General features: G+C 37.1%; 1 protein-coding gene across 2 annotated transcripts; it reads left to right on the top strand.

The window, feature by feature from the left end:
• Positions 1–661: 661 nt before the first annotated feature.
• On the top strand, positions 662–11139 carry LOC140924324 (beta-1,4-galactosyltransferase 1-like). 2 transcript variants are annotated; one of them, XM_073374350.1, is made up of 8 exons: positions 662–1259; positions 2714–2844; positions 3490–3606; positions 5040–5227; positions 6314–6436; positions 7221–7322; positions 9099–9232; positions 10973–11139. In XM_073374350.1, the coding sequence occupies exons 1-8, from the start codon at positions 815–817 to the stop codon at positions 10984–10986; spliced, it is 1254 nt and encodes a 417-aa protein (XP_073230451.1). In that variant the 5' UTR covers positions 662–814; the 3' UTR covers positions 10987–11139. The 2 variants fall into 2 exon arrangements, with proteins under 2 accessions (XP_073230451.1, XP_073230452.1); XM_073374351.1 differs by lacking the exon at positions 3490–3606.
• The last annotated feature ends 7186 nt before the right edge of the window (positions 11140–18325 follow it).

Raw genomic sequence — 18325 nt, 5'->3', positions numbered from 1 at the left:
CTTTTTATTAAGATTTGCCCGCTGCTTTACTAATCAACATGCGCACTTGTTCTTGAGAGAGAGTCCTGAAACCGGTAAACTGTTCTTTCAGGCATGTAATGTCAGTAGCAGGTAGAGATGGTACGGACGATGTAGATAAATTAGCCAAAGACGCGTTTATATTTTCAATCGTCTGTGCAAAGAAATTTCCAAAATCATTGCCAAGCTGAACAGTGTCAACACGAGGAAACGATGCAGTGTTGGTGTCAGTCTGGGTGTCAGTGTCACACAACAGGGACTTTGTAACACAGTTTTCGCTGATCAGAACTGTTTTGCTGGATATGATTGGTGTAATAATCAGAGCGAGCTTGGTTCATCAAGTATATTGCGTGGTTTTTCTTCTTTTTGAAAACACTTAGATCCTTTGCAGATTTAGAATAGCGCCATTTCCTCTCAACTCTCCGCCTAGCCTTAATAGCATCCTTAATTTCGTGGTTAAACCAAGGCAAGCTTCCTATTAGCAACAGACTTAGTTCTCAGAGGGGCATATTTATCAAGTAACGACGACAGTGTCTTTCATATATGGCAGTACCCCTCCCTCCCCGCAGCCTTTCCCGCTTTCTTTCCGCTTTACAAAGAGTGAGCCTCGCAATCATGGACAGCCTCGCCATCACGTCGGGAAAGATTTGTCGACATGGCGATCTATGGAGCAAGGGACAAGGAATTTTTCACCTTGGCCCTTTTTTTAATTTGCCACCGAACTAAATATCTTTTTTTAACAGGTGGCTCATTGCATTAATCGTGAGGTAGCCAAAACGGATTTTAGGATCAAAGAATGGCGGATACTAGGTTGAAAATATTTTTGCTTTGTACTATGTTCGTCGCTACAGCATCGCTGCTTGTCATGTTTTATTACTCCGAGGCGGCTTCAAGGTATACGAGAATAGGATTAAACTACATAGAAGTGTTCCGGAGTAAGCTTAACTATGTAGGTTCTAGGACAAAAGAACGCGGCTGGATGATTACGAACAATACATCCCAATGGGACGAATTAATCTTAAATTCTTCGACGCACGATCCTTACACGCCTGAGAGCGTGCCCTCAACGTCATCTTTCGCGCCGGAGGCGAATTGGACTACGGATAGGGATAAACTTACCGAGGAGTCAACGCAGCAAGTAATAACAAAACGAAATGTTCAAGAAGAAACTAAGCCATTATCAACAACGTCAAGTGAAATTCAACAAGCAAAAGAACTATGTCCCAGCGGGTCGAAGCAAGGTTTGTATAAGTTTGTAAGCTTATACGAACCTGCCTTTTGTCTTCATAATTTTACTTGAGTACCTAGTATTGATATTTTAAAGCAGGCCAATTTGCTTTGAATTGCATTAATCTTACCTGCTATGCTCCCTATGGAAAATTCTAAACAAAAGCCAAGGCGTAAATTGCGTGACTGCTAGAAAATTGTTGATCAAAAGATCTCATAGTCGTTTGCAACCCGAACGAATGTTTAATCGTGCCATTGAAGCGAGTATTGAAGTAGACTTTGTAATAAGACATGCTAAATAAAAATAATTTCGTAAACTGCACTGTTTCCCAAAGGGTTTAACATTCGCTAAGTCAAAGGAAAAAAATATTTAAGCTTATTTAGTGGCAGGTAAAAGTTTAATTGAAATGGACCTGTATTCAATAATCAGCCAAATGGAAGGGCTCATTAATTTACATTTCAATTTCCTGTTCGATTTTGAAGAAAGTAGGGTGTTCTGCAGTTGCTTCAAAATAGAAACCCAAGTACTTTATAAACTTTCCAGGTTTTGCTGGTCTGAAACGAGGAAATTTCAAATTACATAATTTTTTTTGTATTTTCTGCGTTGTTTGTTTAGGGAAGTTATATTGGTCTGCAAGCAAATGTAATAATTATTTTGCCTATAAAACAAAAGAATCCTTTATTTTGCAGCCAATAGGTCTTTTACCAAGGGACTGACAAAATTTGTTCGCTATAACAAGGTTTCGTATCGAGGTCCTTTTTCCATATTATTTTACTATTATTGAGGTAAAGAAAATTAATCATTCGTAATCTATTTTTATTATGTTTTTTTTTGACGAAATTGGAGATAACAACTTATTCAAGTTTTATTTAGTTCCTTTGGAATAAATTATTATTGTAGATAATTTTTGAATTTTTTTTCTTATTGGTAGTCTTTACACTAGAGCCTAAATAAGCTAAGAAATAATTATTTCAAGACAAGTAAATTTTAATTACTTCAAGTAAAGTAAAGCTTCACACACAACCAATTCTTTTTTACTTCAGGTTAACTTAAGGCCATTTTCCCTTAAAACATAATTAAGATTGATTGACATGTTTTGCCTCTCTCAAAGTTCAAGAAACTGCAAGTCAGCTTAGTCGGCCATAAGGATGGTTTTCAAGTTGCTTGAAACTTTCTTGAATTGTTTCAACTTTCCAACTTTACTGAGATGCATAGTATAGTTACTTGAGATTTTACCTTGGCCTTCACACATGAATTTTTGGCTAAATAAAACTTAGCAGCTCTTAAGTCTTACTTAACAGCCTAGTGTAAGGACAATCATTGTATGAGTTGCGAAAGTCCCTAAATTGCAAAAAAAAAATAAAAATAATAATAAATAAATAAAATAATAGTAATAATGATAAAAATTAACATCACCTACATGGTAGCTAACTCTGAAAATGTACTTTGTTGATTTCTTCTTTTTAGTGGGACCACTATATGTTGACCAAACAGTGCCTAAAGAGAAAGACCTTGAAAGAGAAATGTCTAGTGAGTTTGATGGCTGGGTCAATAAAGGCGGATGCTGGAGGCCAACTGAATGCCAGGCAAAGGTCAAGGTGAGGTTATTAGCAACTTTTAAATTGTCAGTATCAAAACATTTCTACTGCTTTCTTTTCAATAGAGTTGACAGGGGTGTTATTTTGAAACGTCTGGGGGCGTGCTTTCCCATTAAGCCCCAATATCCACATGCAAATTCTTCAGACTGATATTCATACATTCCCTAGAGATAAGTTGAGGGAGTTTAATAAAAGAACAAAGCATTTTCTCTTTGGTGATCATTTGATTAATTCTCATAACCATTTCTCTTGACAACATATGGATATTGTTAGGAGAAAATTCATGTTGGTCACTATTGGGACTAAAAGGTTTAAAAATATGTTGTCATTCAGATTTTACGATATTTTTATTATGGTCTTTTTTTTGTTGAAAAGTAGCTGTCAGAGTAAAGTAGCCAATATTTTTTTTTGGTTGTTGGTACTTATTGAAACTCCAGGTTTGTGTAAGAAGAATTTAATTTTGAACAGGTAAAAAAGTCAGCAAACAATATTTTTGGTGATCCTACTATTCTATGGTGAGAGCATGGATTAATCAGTATCCAGTAGACAACACACTTGATATTCATTAGATCAGTTTTGCATTGTAGGCTATCTGCCAGCCTGAAATCATGATGTTAAAACTGCAATTATACAATCTCTCACCAGATGGCGCTTATAACTCCCTACCGTAACCGTTATGAGCAGCTCTTAATCTTTGTTCGTCACATGCACCCTATGCTTAAAAGGCAAAATTTAGACTACAGGATTTTTGTGATAGAGCAGGTATGTTTTTAAACTTAGCCGTATCATAACAACCCTCCAAGTTAAATTAATTTTTTTTGGTCACCATTTGGCAACCAACTCTTTTGGTTTAGGGAGACGTTTTTAATAAATCAAGTCACCGTCTCCAAAATTTTTGGTGCCATGGTGACCAAAATGGCCGCAACTTGGAGGGTTGCAGTACTATAGAAACACATGCACTTGGATCTCAACTTTATAAAAGGTAATTTGACCACTGTATTCTTCCATAAGATCATCAAAAGTCAGAGCTACAGGTGGCCATCTTGACTGAGTCTAGCTTGAGGATGACTAGCTCATTTGCTTAGGAAGCGGGGCACAGATTGGGAGGAGGCAAGTCCTGTATGTTTCTTGCCTCCTTCCCCTTCCATTATAAACACCAACACCGTACTGATGGAAATGGCTGCCAGCGATGGTGACGGCTTGATCTCGATGATCTTATGAGAAAACAGTGGACTGTGAATAGTTTGTAAGAATTCCAAGGCTGACCTTTCAGGTTCTAGAACCTTGTCAGGGGGGTGAAGGGCCACTGTCCTTACTCTATAGTTTTGAGTAATGTACACCAAAAGCTACAAAATGGCATTAATTGTTGTGGTCCATACACTTAAGCTTTATCTTGGAAAAGCAGGTTGGGCAAGTCATAGCAATTTTTGTGATGTACATGCCGCTGTTTCAATATTAGTGTTGTTGGAAATAAAGCCTTAGAATGGGACTGTGAAGCAGTATGGATTATTTCATCAAAGCATTTCCAAACTCAGCCACGCAGTTTATCATTTCTACTGATATAAAACGACAAAGATAAATGTTTGTGCGGTTTTTTATGGCACTGACAACCATGAAGTTATGAACAAATTTTAAGGGATATTATTTTTACAGCTTCCGACACAACGTTGCAGTCTTCTTGCCTAGGCTTGAGGCTTAAATTGGACCAGCATGAATATTAATAATTATTGAAATAGCTGAATACCATAAGACTGTATTTACATGTAGTGATTATAATTATTATTACATAACACAAGTATTACCGCTGCAACTGCAGATGGCCAGTTCAGAATTTTTGTTACTTACAATGTAATACAGTACATGTAGTTCCCTCTAAAACAGATACCTGTGGGATCCAAACTATTTGTCTGTCTTAGAGATATGTCTGTCTTATAGGGAGTCAACTAATTTGTGGGAAGAAAGGCAGGGACCAACTCTTGGTGTCCATTTTACAAGGTGCTCTGATTTTATAGGGTATCTGTTAAGAGGGAGCTGACAGTGATCAAAATGATTAATTTTGTCAGCAGAGTAAAAATCCTTAGCCGCCTGAACTGCTTATGAAAATTAATGCTTTTGACTACTGTCTGTAACCCTCTCTCCTCGGTATAGAGATGGAATTGAACTAATAATTATTATGCTTTCATTTTCATTAACAGGCTGGAGAAACTCCATTCAACCGTGCCATGCTGTTTAATATTGGTTACAAAGAATCGCTGAAATTTGACCAGTATGATTGCTTCATTTTCCATGACATAGACTTGATACCAGAAGATGATCGCAATGAATACAGTTGTCCCTCCTCACCTAGACATCTGTCAGTGGCGATAGACAAATTTTCTTATCGGTATGTTTAACTGAACACTCTACAATCATGTATGTGCTCTTTTGTTCATATACAGCACCTGAGTCACAGAAGGAAATCAAGCATAACATACACAATGTTTTAGTTCTTTACTTTTTTTTAGTTGCCCACCTACCCCTCCCTGAAGCCATCGTTTTGCCCTAAGTAAGAAGTAAAAGTTAATGTTCGCTTAGGGGAGGGGTAGGTGGGCGGTTTCCCATAGACCTAAATTGATCGTCTGCTCTTTCAGATGCAAAATAATTATCAGCGTACAAGTGACACAGTGATTTTGTTACCTCTGCATCCTGCATCCCTGATGCATAAAAATCCCTAAAGACATAAAAAAAAATTTATGGCATGTTTCCCGTAGGACGCAATGGACGATTGATTGATTTGAAGATTTTTTAGTAGAATATCCTGTTTGTGTAATTTCTGTGGCTGTTGTTTAAAGATGCATATTTATTTTAGTCTTTTTTGTGCCTTAAATATAATATACATGTAGAAGGACAATATTTTAATTTACTGTAATGAAGAGTTTTGGTGTCTGTCTGGTTACATAAAGGCTCAAGCATTTTTAGTTAAGGACTCCTTGTTTGTTTTAACTGGGACTTATTGGTTATGGTCAGCGATTATTGAACAACTAGGGTCATTGATTTTTTTTCCTGCCGAAAACAGCTAAGTTACCCATCTCAGATGTTTGGATGGTCAGATATGTGTTAAATAAAGTTCAACCCTTGCTGTACTTGAGCAAAAATATCTGTGTACATTGTGTTCTTGGAATGGGGAGGGGCGGGGAGGGGGGGTTGGGTGATATCCCTGGTCTGAATTTCAAAACCTTTCATTTTGTGTATTAAGGAGGAAGCCCTGTCTCTTTCGGTATTTTTCTATTGCATTAATTTGTGCTTTTCTCTGTTGCTGTCGCGGTTTAAGCCCATCTTTATGTTGTTTGTCATCATTGTCTTGTGTCGCTGTTTCAAGGCCATGTTGCTTGTCGGTATTTTACCCATACTGAACATGTACTCCTACACTTTATAACTTCTTATTTTGCTCACTTACATGACTGTATGTTTTTAATTCATTTGCATGCAGGTTACCTTATTCCACAATCTTTGGAGGAGCAGGCTCCTTTACAAAGCAACACTTTAACCTTATCAATGGATTTTCCAACAAGTTTTGGGGATGGGGTGGAGAAGATGATGACCTCTACAACAGGTACATATATATATATGCAACCACTGTACTGTTAATTTCTATGTCGCCTGCTCATTTTTCTGTGACTGATTTATTTTGTAACATGAAGATGATGTGAAGTTCAGAAATACAAATTTTTAGAAGGCGATAATTATTATGATCATCTCAGTGGTAACTGCAATTTAGGCAATTGCAAATAAACCTCCCGCAGATTTTGGGACTTTAACAGGATTCAAATCCATGTCCTCTGCATTAGTGCAGTAGTGCTCTACCATTTGGGCTATGAAGACCCATACATTGGCAGCAGGCCAATTTGTTGACAACGAATGGCGGCTGCGTATTTCTGCTTCAATAAATCTTTGCATGTTGTCCAGGTGGACTGACGACTTGGTGTTCCATGTCATCCATGTATCCAACAATTAAAAACCAACCTCTTCATGTTGGAATTGACAAAGAATGAAAATGGCACCCAAAAAAATTATCACCCTGATGAGTGATCATCACAGCCTTTTGCTGTGAACACAGTAATTTGCCTCTCTTTTGTAAAGTAACGATTGTTATGCCATGATATTGTTCTGAATGTAGACTCGGGTGTAATCACTTTTTAGTTGTTTTGCACATTTACCTTTCATATGACCTGTTGTTTAGCTTCAAAGAAAAACCCTTAGCACCAATCTTACCATAAATTCAATGTACATGTGATAGCTTTTATTTTTGTGATATGAGTAGAAACTTACCGTTTGCCCTCTAAGCCATCTCTTTCTCTAAAACTGTCTCTTCTTATGCCCTGTTTTAATATTTTTAGAATAGCTGCTAAGGGGCTGAAGCTAACTCGACCATCCATGGAATTAGGAAGGTATAAAATGGTACAGAAGTATCATAAATCTGCTCCTGCCGATGAAAAGAGGTGAGCAGAGCTATAAAGTAATAAAAATAATAATACTAAAGATCCCACCCCCTTCCACTTAAGGGGCTTTTTCAGGGATAATGAATCAAGATAATTCAAATGGACCCTAATAAGGTTAAGAACTCCAAAATAGTTGGAGGCAAACCTTCTAGCTATCTCACCAGTGTGGCCTAGGATTTGAGATTGTGACTACAGAGGACAAAATAAATCCAGTCAGCTAGCAGTCAGGGGAATACCCTAACCCTGGGGCATCCAGTCTACAAGTCTAGCAGTGCAAAAGGGATACACATGCATGTACAATTTTGCCACTAGAAGTACAGTGTATGTGAGCACAGTCAGAGTTGTTATAAAATTATTTTAGTGTATGTTTGGGTCCAAGCTATTCTGCTCCTCCCCTTTCCCCAAAACAATTTTAAGTTATGAAGCTCAGTACTGTTATAAGTTTGTCATATCGCAAGTCATTTGTAGTTTGTCATCAATATTCAGCTTTGAGCAGAAGAGGGAGTTGGGGTTCAGGGTTAAGACTTGCTCTTCTCCAACAACTGTAACCTTAATTAATTTGTATTTTCTACTCAATAGATGCATCAATTGTCAGTTTATCAAGCTCATAAAGCAGTTCTGACCCATGCATAGTGGCCTATTTAAATACTTCCTTCCATAAGTATTCAGCCTTGATTTTAACTGGGCCGCTGAAGTACAGTTAGAAAGGCTCGAAATGCAATAATTATCAGATAAAAACAAAACTGAAATGTAATTTGCTTTCATGTTAGTTTTAAGAACCAGAATTGAGAAATGTCCTGCTTGGTAACAGTATAGGTGACCCTGTCACGTTTTATGACCTGTAAAATGACAGTAATTTTTGGAATAGGCCATTTGCACCAAGAGGTCACGTGACATCATTTTTATGAAAATGAAAGTTATGATTTTGCCTTCAAAAAACGAATAGTGGGTCATATCTTAAACAAAATAATAGTGATTTTTTAAAATGAGTAATTTCGTAGCTAGTCAGTACTGTCATGTGACCAAAAATTTAATGTGATTTTTAAATGAATTACCTCTTCTGAACCCTGAGAAATTTTGCACTTAAACCTCAAGGAAACTGTTGAAAAGATGATGTTGTAACGTTTTCAGCACATCTGAGTGTAACTATCTAACGTTTAACAAGATACAAGTAAAAAGTAGTTTCGGCCGCCATGTTGGAGGGCAAGAGTATGCCCTCCAACATGGCAGCCAATACAAATCATACTACTTTGTTGAAAAATCAAAGTGCCATAAACTATCTCCCTAAAATGCGTTTCCTCTCAAATTTCCGGTGAAAGATAATTTCTATGTGTTCCATCAATTTTCGGCATCAGCAAGATTCCAACTCATTGTTTAAAGGAAGTATTGGTCACGTGACCTCTTAGTGCAAGTGGCCTATTCCTGTTAGGTTAAATTAGTCACATTATTTTGTCACACTATATTTTGGGGGGCAGAGGGATTGGGGGAGGGATGTGTTAAAATAATGCTAATAGTTTCCTAACTAGAATGGTTAACTTGCTTATTTTTATTCATAATGGTGGACTTTAAAAGTTACTATATACAGCCCTAGTACTCATTTTTTCTGGTAAAGAAAGTCTTCCTCAAGGCTTCACAGAGATTCTGCGTCATGCAGTGGTCCTCAGAGACAAGTTTTTGTGGTAGCCTGAGTGTGTACAGCTGCCTCTTCCCCTCAGAAAAAATTACCTCATGGCAGCCCAGTTAAAATTACCTTTTGGCTATGTTTGTTTTTTGTAGGATGGAGAAGCTGCGGGACTCTGCAGCAAGGATGGCAACTGACGGTCTTAATTCTATGAAATATACTGTGAACAAGATAACAGAACACCTTCTCTACACTCAGGTGACAGCAGATGTCAAAGATGCTATGGAAAGTGAGAGATAGCATCATTTTACAAGCCATGTTACTAGTTTGTAATAATTCATTATGCCCCCTCTACTGCAGGCAACCTTTTTCACAATACATCACTACTGTACCAGTACATACAGTCAAACCTCCTTCTTGTGGACTCCACCCTATTATTTAACAATTATTGTATGAGTGCATATTAGATATGATAAGGCAGAATGTGCCAAATTGGCTATAATCATCTCATATTCAACCAGCGCAAGTGGAAAAATAAATTGTTGTATTAAAAACGCCCACAAAATAATATCGAGAATTCTTTCCCGGCAACTTTATTTGTAAAAATAACCAATTTTTAGCTTGTCTTTAATTTTGAGCAGATGCTTACATTACCACTTTTGGAGAGCATGGCTCATATACCATGATGGCTTATATTTAGCCAATCAGAGCTCTAGAATAGCATTATCTAATTGTTCAGTTTTAATAACTACAGTTCTCTTGGTTCTACCCTGCAAGCAGAGGCTCCTTTTGTCTTCTGTCTTGATCAAGGAAGAGAAAAGGAGGCTTTGTATAAATTGTGTCAAGCCTTTGAAGTCTCTGCAGCGTGAACTTCTGAACTAGTTACAGTCACAACAGGTCAAGTGTACCCTGTAAGATTCTATTAATGAATTGATTATTTGAAAATTGAATCCAATAGTCATTCCCATAACAAGTGTCAATTACAATTCAAATCGGTATTCCTGTTTATTCCTGTATAATGAGCAGTGAATATTTTACAAGAAATTCTCTGTATTTGGTCAGATTGAATATCTTTGAAGGGATGAAATTTGTTAGAAGACATTTACATCAAATGCAGGGAAACTGAGCTGGTAGAAATTTCCTAACTGTGTGGTGTGTAAATTCACGGCTCATTACGCATGCAAGAATGCAGAGTTGAATCTAAAATCTACAACTACCACCAAATTTATCTTTCGAATAATAAATTCACTTATGGAATCTTGTGGGGGTACACTTGACCCGTCTTGACTGTAACCTTGTTTTTTCTCATCAAACTGGTTTTTTGAGTGCATGGCATTTGGTCATAACTTGGTCAACTGTACCAAGTGCACAGGTATAAGACCTGGATTGGAGACTGTCTCCCAGCAACATCTAGGGCATTGTTTTCATTCATGCAGGGTCTCTCTAGAGTAGGCCAAAATCAAACTAGTGATTAGACACCTCTGTACAGAGGACATTTGGCTCTGTCCCTTTGGTTTCCAAATCAAGGGGGTTTAACTATATCAAGGACAGTAATGACAATGATGGAAACAAGTACTTTAAAAGAAGGTTAGTTTTCACACCTTTTAGTTTATTTCGTCCTCTTCGAAAAATACAGCCCGAAGCATCCTAGTACAACCTACCGTAAAATTCCAAAAATAAGCCCCAGGGCTTATATTTTTCAAAGGCCCTTTTTGAGGGGCTTTTTTTTGAAAGGGCTTATATACGGAAGGAAATTTGTGTTTCAAAATCGATTGGGCTAGCCATGTAGTGGGAAGGAAATTTACCATTTTTGCTTTGTTTTACTTTGTATTCGAGGGCAAATTCCAAGTACAAGCCCCCCTGGGGGCTTATATTTGGAGGGGTGATTTAACAGAGGGTTTTTTACATTACGATTTTGGGGGGCTTATAAATAATGTATATTTGGAAGTGCTTATACATGGAGGGGCTTATTTTCGGAATTTTACGGTATTTTAGATAGCAAGTTTTCCCTTCTTTTTCTTCAACTTAGAAGCTGTCCCGTAATATTTCCTATACCCCAGAAAGAGTAAGGAGAAGAATTTGCCATCAGTGAGCCATTTCTACTCGTACAGTTAGGTATTTTCAAATTGTATTTATTATACATGTAATTTTATCAGATATTTATCTAACAAGATTCTTAAGGGTACTGTAACAAAAGATACTTTTAGAAACATTTGATATTTTTTTCTAATTTACAATTAACTGAAAAATAGGCAGTTGTGTGTCTATCAATATATTTTGAAGCCTCTAGAACCTTTAAACACTTATTGGACAATGACTGGTTTGTTGTCGGCTAAAAGGATTCTCCTCCTTGTAGTACAGTATTTAATTTTGGTGAAAACTGTGAGGGCCTCAAGCCTCTCCCCACACGGCCAGCAACCCTTGCCTCCCGCATCCCAGCACCTACATGTAATAATTAATAATAATTGTAGTTAATTAATAATTATTGTAGTCACACAGTTGAGGCCCTGTAAGGGAATACATTAGGATAAATTTCGACAAGCGACATGGCCTTGAAACAGCGACATAGGGCAGCAGAAATGGCGACAAACGACACAAAGATGGGTTGAAACTGTGACAGCGACAGAGAAAAGCGCAAATACAATAGTGAAATATCAAGAGCGACATGGCTTCCTCCTCAACATCCTCCTCAACAATGTGAAACAACAGGTTTTGAATTTTAAAAAATGGAAAGGCAAGTAGGAATTATTAGCTTGGCTTAAACAATTCATGGCTTTCAAGACTTGGTCCCATAGTCTCATGTAAATCCCATCAGTTTCTTGTATTTGTAATTTTCAAAAACAGTAGTTGATATGCCTAATTAATTCCCATTAATTTTGGCCTCCTACATGAATTTTGCCTTCTTTATTGGACAATGTTATTGCAATAAAGTCAAATCCTAGAAACGTGAAAGTAATGTTTTTTTAACCCAGTTTTAATGCAAAATGTTTGAAAAGAAAAACATGAAGATATCTTCAGTTAATACTTTTGATATAAAATTTCCTGATATCAGTTTTTCTCAAACTCAGAAAATTGAACACCTGAAATATGACTGTCAGGAATGTTTATTGTGTTGTGACTATAATTATTGTTAAATGTTCATGAAACACAACCAAGCAGCAGAACCGAAAACTAATTACCATTGTTACTTGTACACACTGTACGCTGATTGGCTTTTTCTTTACAACTCAGTAACATTTGACAAGTATTTCTGGTGTTGAAAGTTCACAAAAATGATATCATATTGTTGTACAAGTAGTACAGAGATCTATATTGTTTACCTATTTATTTGATTAAGCAAGTAAATAAAATTATGGTACAGTGGAGCCTTGATATAACGAACCTCTATAATGAACAATTTCCTTTACCCCAGTAATAGTCAAATATATGTAAAAAAACCTTGATAATTTCTAACAAAACCTTGTTATAGCGAACACATTTTGCCAGTCCCTTGGCCCTTTGTTATATGGAGGTTCCACTGTAATATTTCAAATGTTATTATTTATGCACGTTTTTTGGGTCCCGTCCCCTCTTCAAAATATTAGGGGTAGTGGTCAATGTTAAGCCAGGATGACTCTTAGATAATGTTTGAAATCTTGCTTACTTTGTGACATGAAATCAAGAGATCCAAAAAGTGGCTTATTTAAATTAATAAAAATATCCCCACTAGGACGTTGTCATTTTGGAAACAATGTTGTTATTTGATGTATAAATATTATTTTCTTTTAAATTACTAGTGTTGATTCAGATGAGTTGATTGTTATAAGATATTTTTTAAAGATAATTAAAGACCTAGTGATTTTTTGGAAGTCTCTTTGGCTATTTCATTGAACTTGTTGCAATTTTCCCTCCACATTTTCTGAAGAAAGAGAACAAAAAGACTCAGTTAATTTTGATGCATTTCTGATGAATCAGCTGTTTCTCTTTGACAGCAAGAAGCAACAACCTGAAGTGGGGAAGGGGGGGGGGGCCACTGAAGTGCCCACCCACTGTAAGAACCCGGGGGTTGGGCAAGACATTTTCAAGCACAAATACTTTTTGGGGGGTACTAAGAAAGTGGGATTTTTCGCTGGGCGAAGTCAAACTTTTGGGTATTATGACCAGTTGTTAAAGCACTCACTCATTTTAAAATTACCTTAGGGATTACTCACTTACAGTGTGACTACTGCAACCAGGGCCAATAACACAAGGTTGACCAATCAGATTACAGGAAGATAACAATGTAACAAAACAGTATATTACTGTGAGCACAAAATTGAAATATTGATGCAAATAATTATTTCCAAGAAAACCGAATTTATTTTTGTTTGTTTGTCTGTCCAAGACTTCACAGGCAAATACGCACCCAAGAGACATTTGTTTGTTACAAGCTGTTTTTTTGTAATCTACCAGCAATTTCCTTGCGAACATTCCTGCACTTCCAATAACATGTGACCTCAAAACAAAAATGTGAAGGCATGTCTGGCTGAGTGGTTAATACCTTATGCACCGGATCTGGATGTCTGGGGTTCAAGCCTCACCCTTTCAGTTTCTCTTGGGATATCTGTAATACCCAGGAGAAATTCGAAACGATGGTGATGCACTTTTAAGCAAGGTGCATTATAGGTGAATTAAGGGTTCATCTTTGCAGTTACTGGCAAACGTTTTCCAAATTTGGTTCACAGTATGACATGTAGCTGGTTATGAAGAATTTGCCAAGGAGGGGGAGGGGGGAACTTAAGCCAATCTGTTTTTGGGATGTGCAATAAACCTCAAGTGGCTATAAAGGATGAAAATTAGGCTTTTGTTGAGATGTTATTGTTTTTTCCCGATGACACCTTTTTTTTGTAGAGAAATGTTATCTGGTCTTAGTGCTTAGGATTAATACTCACTGATTCATCTACATTTGCACCACTTTCATCATTTGGTTCTGTGGAAAAAATATAGAAGAACAGAAAAATAAAGGTTTAGGAAGATTGCAAGTAAAATGAGTCTCACAGGGTCCTAAAATAGACTGCTTGGAGCTGAGAAGATTGTCATTTAACAAATAAAGAAGCCTTGATTTGCCCTATTTGAAGGCCAGGATTCGGGATTTTAAGGCATACTGGGAGTGAGATTCAGGATTGAGAGTATGCATGGGATAGAGATGCTGGAAATACCCATCGGGATTATGGGTTGAGCAAAAATGTGTTTCGGGATGACAGGATTAAAGTTTCTATTGTGGTCCCTCTTGTTCTTAAAAAGCGGCTAGAGCTGTGAGTTACAGGTTGTGGGTGTTTTATCTGAACTTTATTACGCATAAATTTTTATTACCAGATAAATCAAGATTTTAGAGCAAGTTAGAGGTTATATGTGTGCTGGATTAATTTTGTACCTGCGAGCATACTGATAACGGACAAAAGAATTTTTTCAACTGACTGCACAGGACTCCATCTCTCAGCACTGCTCTCATATCCCATAGGATCATCTCCAGGTGCATGAAGTAGATACACACTCTGCCATCTGGGTACACTAAGGAGTAAAGAGCATGATAACGTCAACATAGTTTTCATAAAGTATTGTTTAGATATGAGTTGTGCTAATCAATGAAATTTCTCATTAAAATGCAAGTGTTTGATTTCAGATGAAAAACATGTTTCATCTCAGATGAAAACATGGTGTTTTTTAGGTGTTTCATTAAGTATTGAGATTCGTCCACCTGACCCAAATGGTTGTCATTTATTAGCTTTTGTTGGCATGAATAATTAATGAGTTTGAGAATTACAGTTAAGGTTTTCATGGCCCAGTTTTGTATATTTCTTCCCTCAAATAATGTACCACAGCATCTATTTTCTCAAATTTTAGCTAGCATCTTCAATGTGGTGCTCATTCAAGAGTAGTGTTTATTTCAAAATAATATTATTTTCTTAGATCACTGACAACAATAATAATAATTATATAAATTTAGCCAGGGCGAAAAGCGAAAAGCTCTTGATAATATTTATAGTTGGCAGAAACAAAATATAAAATGATGTGGTGCAAAGCAGCAAAGGCAACAAGAACAGTGAAAAAACAAGAATAGGTCTAATTAGCAAAAAAGAAACTTTGCACGTGCAGCACACTTTTTTGTACATTTCTTTGCCCCTGTTTTGCACGACTACAACGTAAAACTTCCAGAAACTTCCTAGTTACACATTTTATGACAGAAATGTCATATGTGTTCTTGTTCACTTTTTTTTTCACTGCTTCTCATTTTCACCTTTGGCCACTAGTATTTCTCATTTTCTCAACGCCGCTACAAATTTTTCATGTTGTCCTTCCAAATAAGAATGTCTCCTCTGTTTTTCATCTCTCGCTCTAGCTCTCTTTCACTCTTTTTGTCATTGAGCTTCACTGGCCTGTCGCCTGCATGTACTTTCTCTTTTTCTCTGTCTTTCTATTTCTCTGTATTCCAAATTGTGGACATGACAATTAATCTAAGCTTAATACTTTTGGACAACACAGATACAGTTGTCTCTGCCTCGTGAGACACAGATGGCTATGTGATTTCCCGCCAAAATAACCTTGCTGACTGAGTTATTTTACATTGGTATGCCTATGGTGCAGACAGAAGGACATGCGGTTACACAATTATCTGAATTTCTCGGAGGGGAAAATTACCACATTTTCTTAGGTAATGGGCTACACTTGTGGAGGTCCGCCCCGGGGGGGGGGGGGGGGGGTACTGCCATATATGGGCTATATAGGTATGTGCCGCTTTGAAGGGTATGGTTTTCAGGTAGTTTACTCTAGGATAGGGTATATAAATCAGAGTGTTTGGGTCTAGAATAGGGAATCATTTTCAGGAAAATGATCAGTTGGTTGAAGATTTTATCTAGACAAGGGAAACAGCTACTCTAGGATAGGGGGATTTGGGGAGTTTACTCTAGTATAGGGTAGCAAAATTCAGCTGAACAAGCTCTGGTATAGGTTAAAGGTTCCAGGGTCCTAGCGGCACATCCCCACCCAGAAATTCCTAAAGTACCCCCCGGGAGGTCCGCTATCACCCTAAGTCATTAAAGGAATTCTATCACTTGAAAGCATTGATTACTTTGGAACAAGTGAATGCTTCAGTGGTCGAGAAGAATCTTAATGAGCCAAACTTTCATGGTGAGGCTAACTGGTCGAGTGTTGTAAACTTTCATTGTATGCAAATGAGTCTTGTGATGAGCATGCGGCGGATATTTTTGGCAGTGATTGAAATGATACGCCATGTTTTTGCTCTTTGACAATGATGTCATTTCTCCCCTCTCAAATCGAAGCCCATGATTTTATACAACAAATTCAGAAACAAATAGTTAAATACAATATAAAAAGTAAATATCTTGAGGAATAATATCCAAGCACGCTAGACTTCATCCTCTTAAGAGTGTTTTTCTTTTCACTTACCATTGGGGTGAACATTTCACAGGTAAATCTCATCTTGGGTGGGCTAAGAGGGTAGTCAGGCGGAAATACAAGTCTTGTGGTGAATACACCCCCTTCAAATGGTGTCCCTTCAGGGCCCCTGTAATATAGAGTTGTTGCATCAGTGACATATACGGTGTGATGCATATACAGCTATTTCGAGAATCGGAAAAATTGTGCTCGCGACAATCTCGAAAGGCAATATGGGATATAATCAATACGCTGTTCCTGACACTGTGGCTGTGGAACCTACTTTTGTTGCTTTCCTTTAGCATTCGCAAACATAATTATGTCAATGGTCTCTCGTGCTATTCTTTCAAATTTCTTTGAAGAACAGTGAACTCAAAACCACCCACAATACCTTTCGGGATTGTCACGTGCACTTCCGACAACCTTTCTCGAAATAGCTGTATATTGTAGGGAAACCTCACATGAAGGGCCTTTTAAGACAAGCAGGGTTGTCATTAAAAGGCGGAAGCTGGGGATTTCACCCGGCTACTCTAAACATGGCCCCTGGCTATACTTTCAAAGGAAAATACAATGTAGAAGAAAGGCATGGAAAATTAAGATCATTTTCATAATTTCAAAATGGTGGAGCCAAGTACTGAAATGACAAACAACTCTAATTTCATTGCACTCAACATACAACTACAGCATTTGTGACTATTTGCTCACAAATTCTATTAGTGTCTCTAATGAGATATGACATTTCACCAGTTTCATGACTTGTACGAGTCGTACCATTCGACAGGGCCCCCCCTCATGACAACTTTGTTCACATATAGAAAAAATATATATTACATATGTAGAAGGCCTAAATGTAATAAAGGGCCCGAAATGTAATAAAGTCCTAAATGTAATAACATTTTGTCCTAAATGTAATAAAGTCCTAAATGTAATAACATTTTGTCCTAAATGTAATAAACTTTTAAGTTGCAAATTACAGTAATTACTCAAATAAGCGCCGTATTTAAGGAAATTTAATAAGCGATACCAGGAGCCCATAACTTCACGTAATGTAATGTAATGTAAAGGGACAAAATAAAAAAAAAACTTTAAGCCTTAAATAGTTTTTCATACTTCATTTTTGTTAAAGAAATTTACTGCAAAAACCGTGGACGAAGATCCTATTGCTTGTCAACGTTGGATCTCTAGAAAAGAGATCTAATCGTGCAGCTAAAATATTACTGCACAACTGATAACAACGTTTATAAATATCTAAGATAGTACACGCGCGCTCTGATTGGCCTAGAGATGTGTTTGCATGAGAGTATGTAAACATGTGTGGAGTCAAGATGTTTTGCTCTTCGCGCGCTAATCACAGAAGCACGAATTTTAAAAAGTTACTTTATTTACCCATTCCCTCGTCGGATGAGACTTGGAAAATCTCTACAGATATGCTGTGCCAATTTTTTTATGCTTAGGCTGACATTTTAAGCGAGAAAAACCCTTTTTTGGAAAACATCTTTATTGCAAACACGTACATTAAGCTTCGTGTACAAGACTTCGCGACAGGTAAGAATTTCTCTTTTAATCAGTAACCTAAACAAAGAGTTTTTCTTTTCTCTCGGGAAAGTTACTTCATAAAAGCAACAGAAAACTTTTTTCCTGTGTTTGCATAGCCTGATATAAGAACTCGAGGCGTTGGGAGAATTCTTGACAGTTATGCAAACCCGAGACGACGTCGAGGGTTTGCAGTACTGTCTCGAATTCTCCCAACCCGTCGAGTGTTTATATCAGGCTATGCAAAAACAGGAAAAAAAGCTTTCTGTTGTTTTAATATTGTTTTTTTAGAAAAATACTGTTACTTTGCTGTTTAAAAGCAATTTATCTGTAAACGTTAAGTTTCACAGTGCATAAGGAAATGTACCGAATTTACGCGAATTAGCGTTGCGGCGCTTACTAACTTTTTTCTCCAAAAATGCGGCGTTTATTTGAG

This window comes from Porites lutea, chromosome 14 (assembly GCF_958299795.1).
Source record: "Porites lutea chromosome 14, jaPorLute2.1, whole genome shotgun sequence".
NCBI classification, from domain to species: domain Eukaryota; kingdom Metazoa; phylum Cnidaria; class Anthozoa; order Scleractinia; family Poritidae; genus Porites; species Porites lutea.
The sequence above is the reverse complement of the archived record's forward strand: the minus strand, read 5'-3'. Positions and strand labels throughout refer to the sequence as shown.

Bases quoted from the DNA above. Each gene is read 5' to 3' on its own strand.
- LOC140924324 (XM_073374350.1), top strand. From the start codon at position 815: ATGGCGGATACTAGGTTGAAAATATTTTTGCTTTGTACTATGTTCGTC. The intron at 5,228-6,313 runs GTATGTTTAACT...ATTTGCATGCAG, and splicing joins ATAGACAAATTTTCTTATCG to GTTACCTTATTCCACAATCT. The intron at 7,323-9,098 runs GTGAGCAGAGCT...TGTTTTTTGTAG, and splicing joins GCTCCTGCCGATGAAAAGAG to GATGGAGAAGCTGCGGGACT.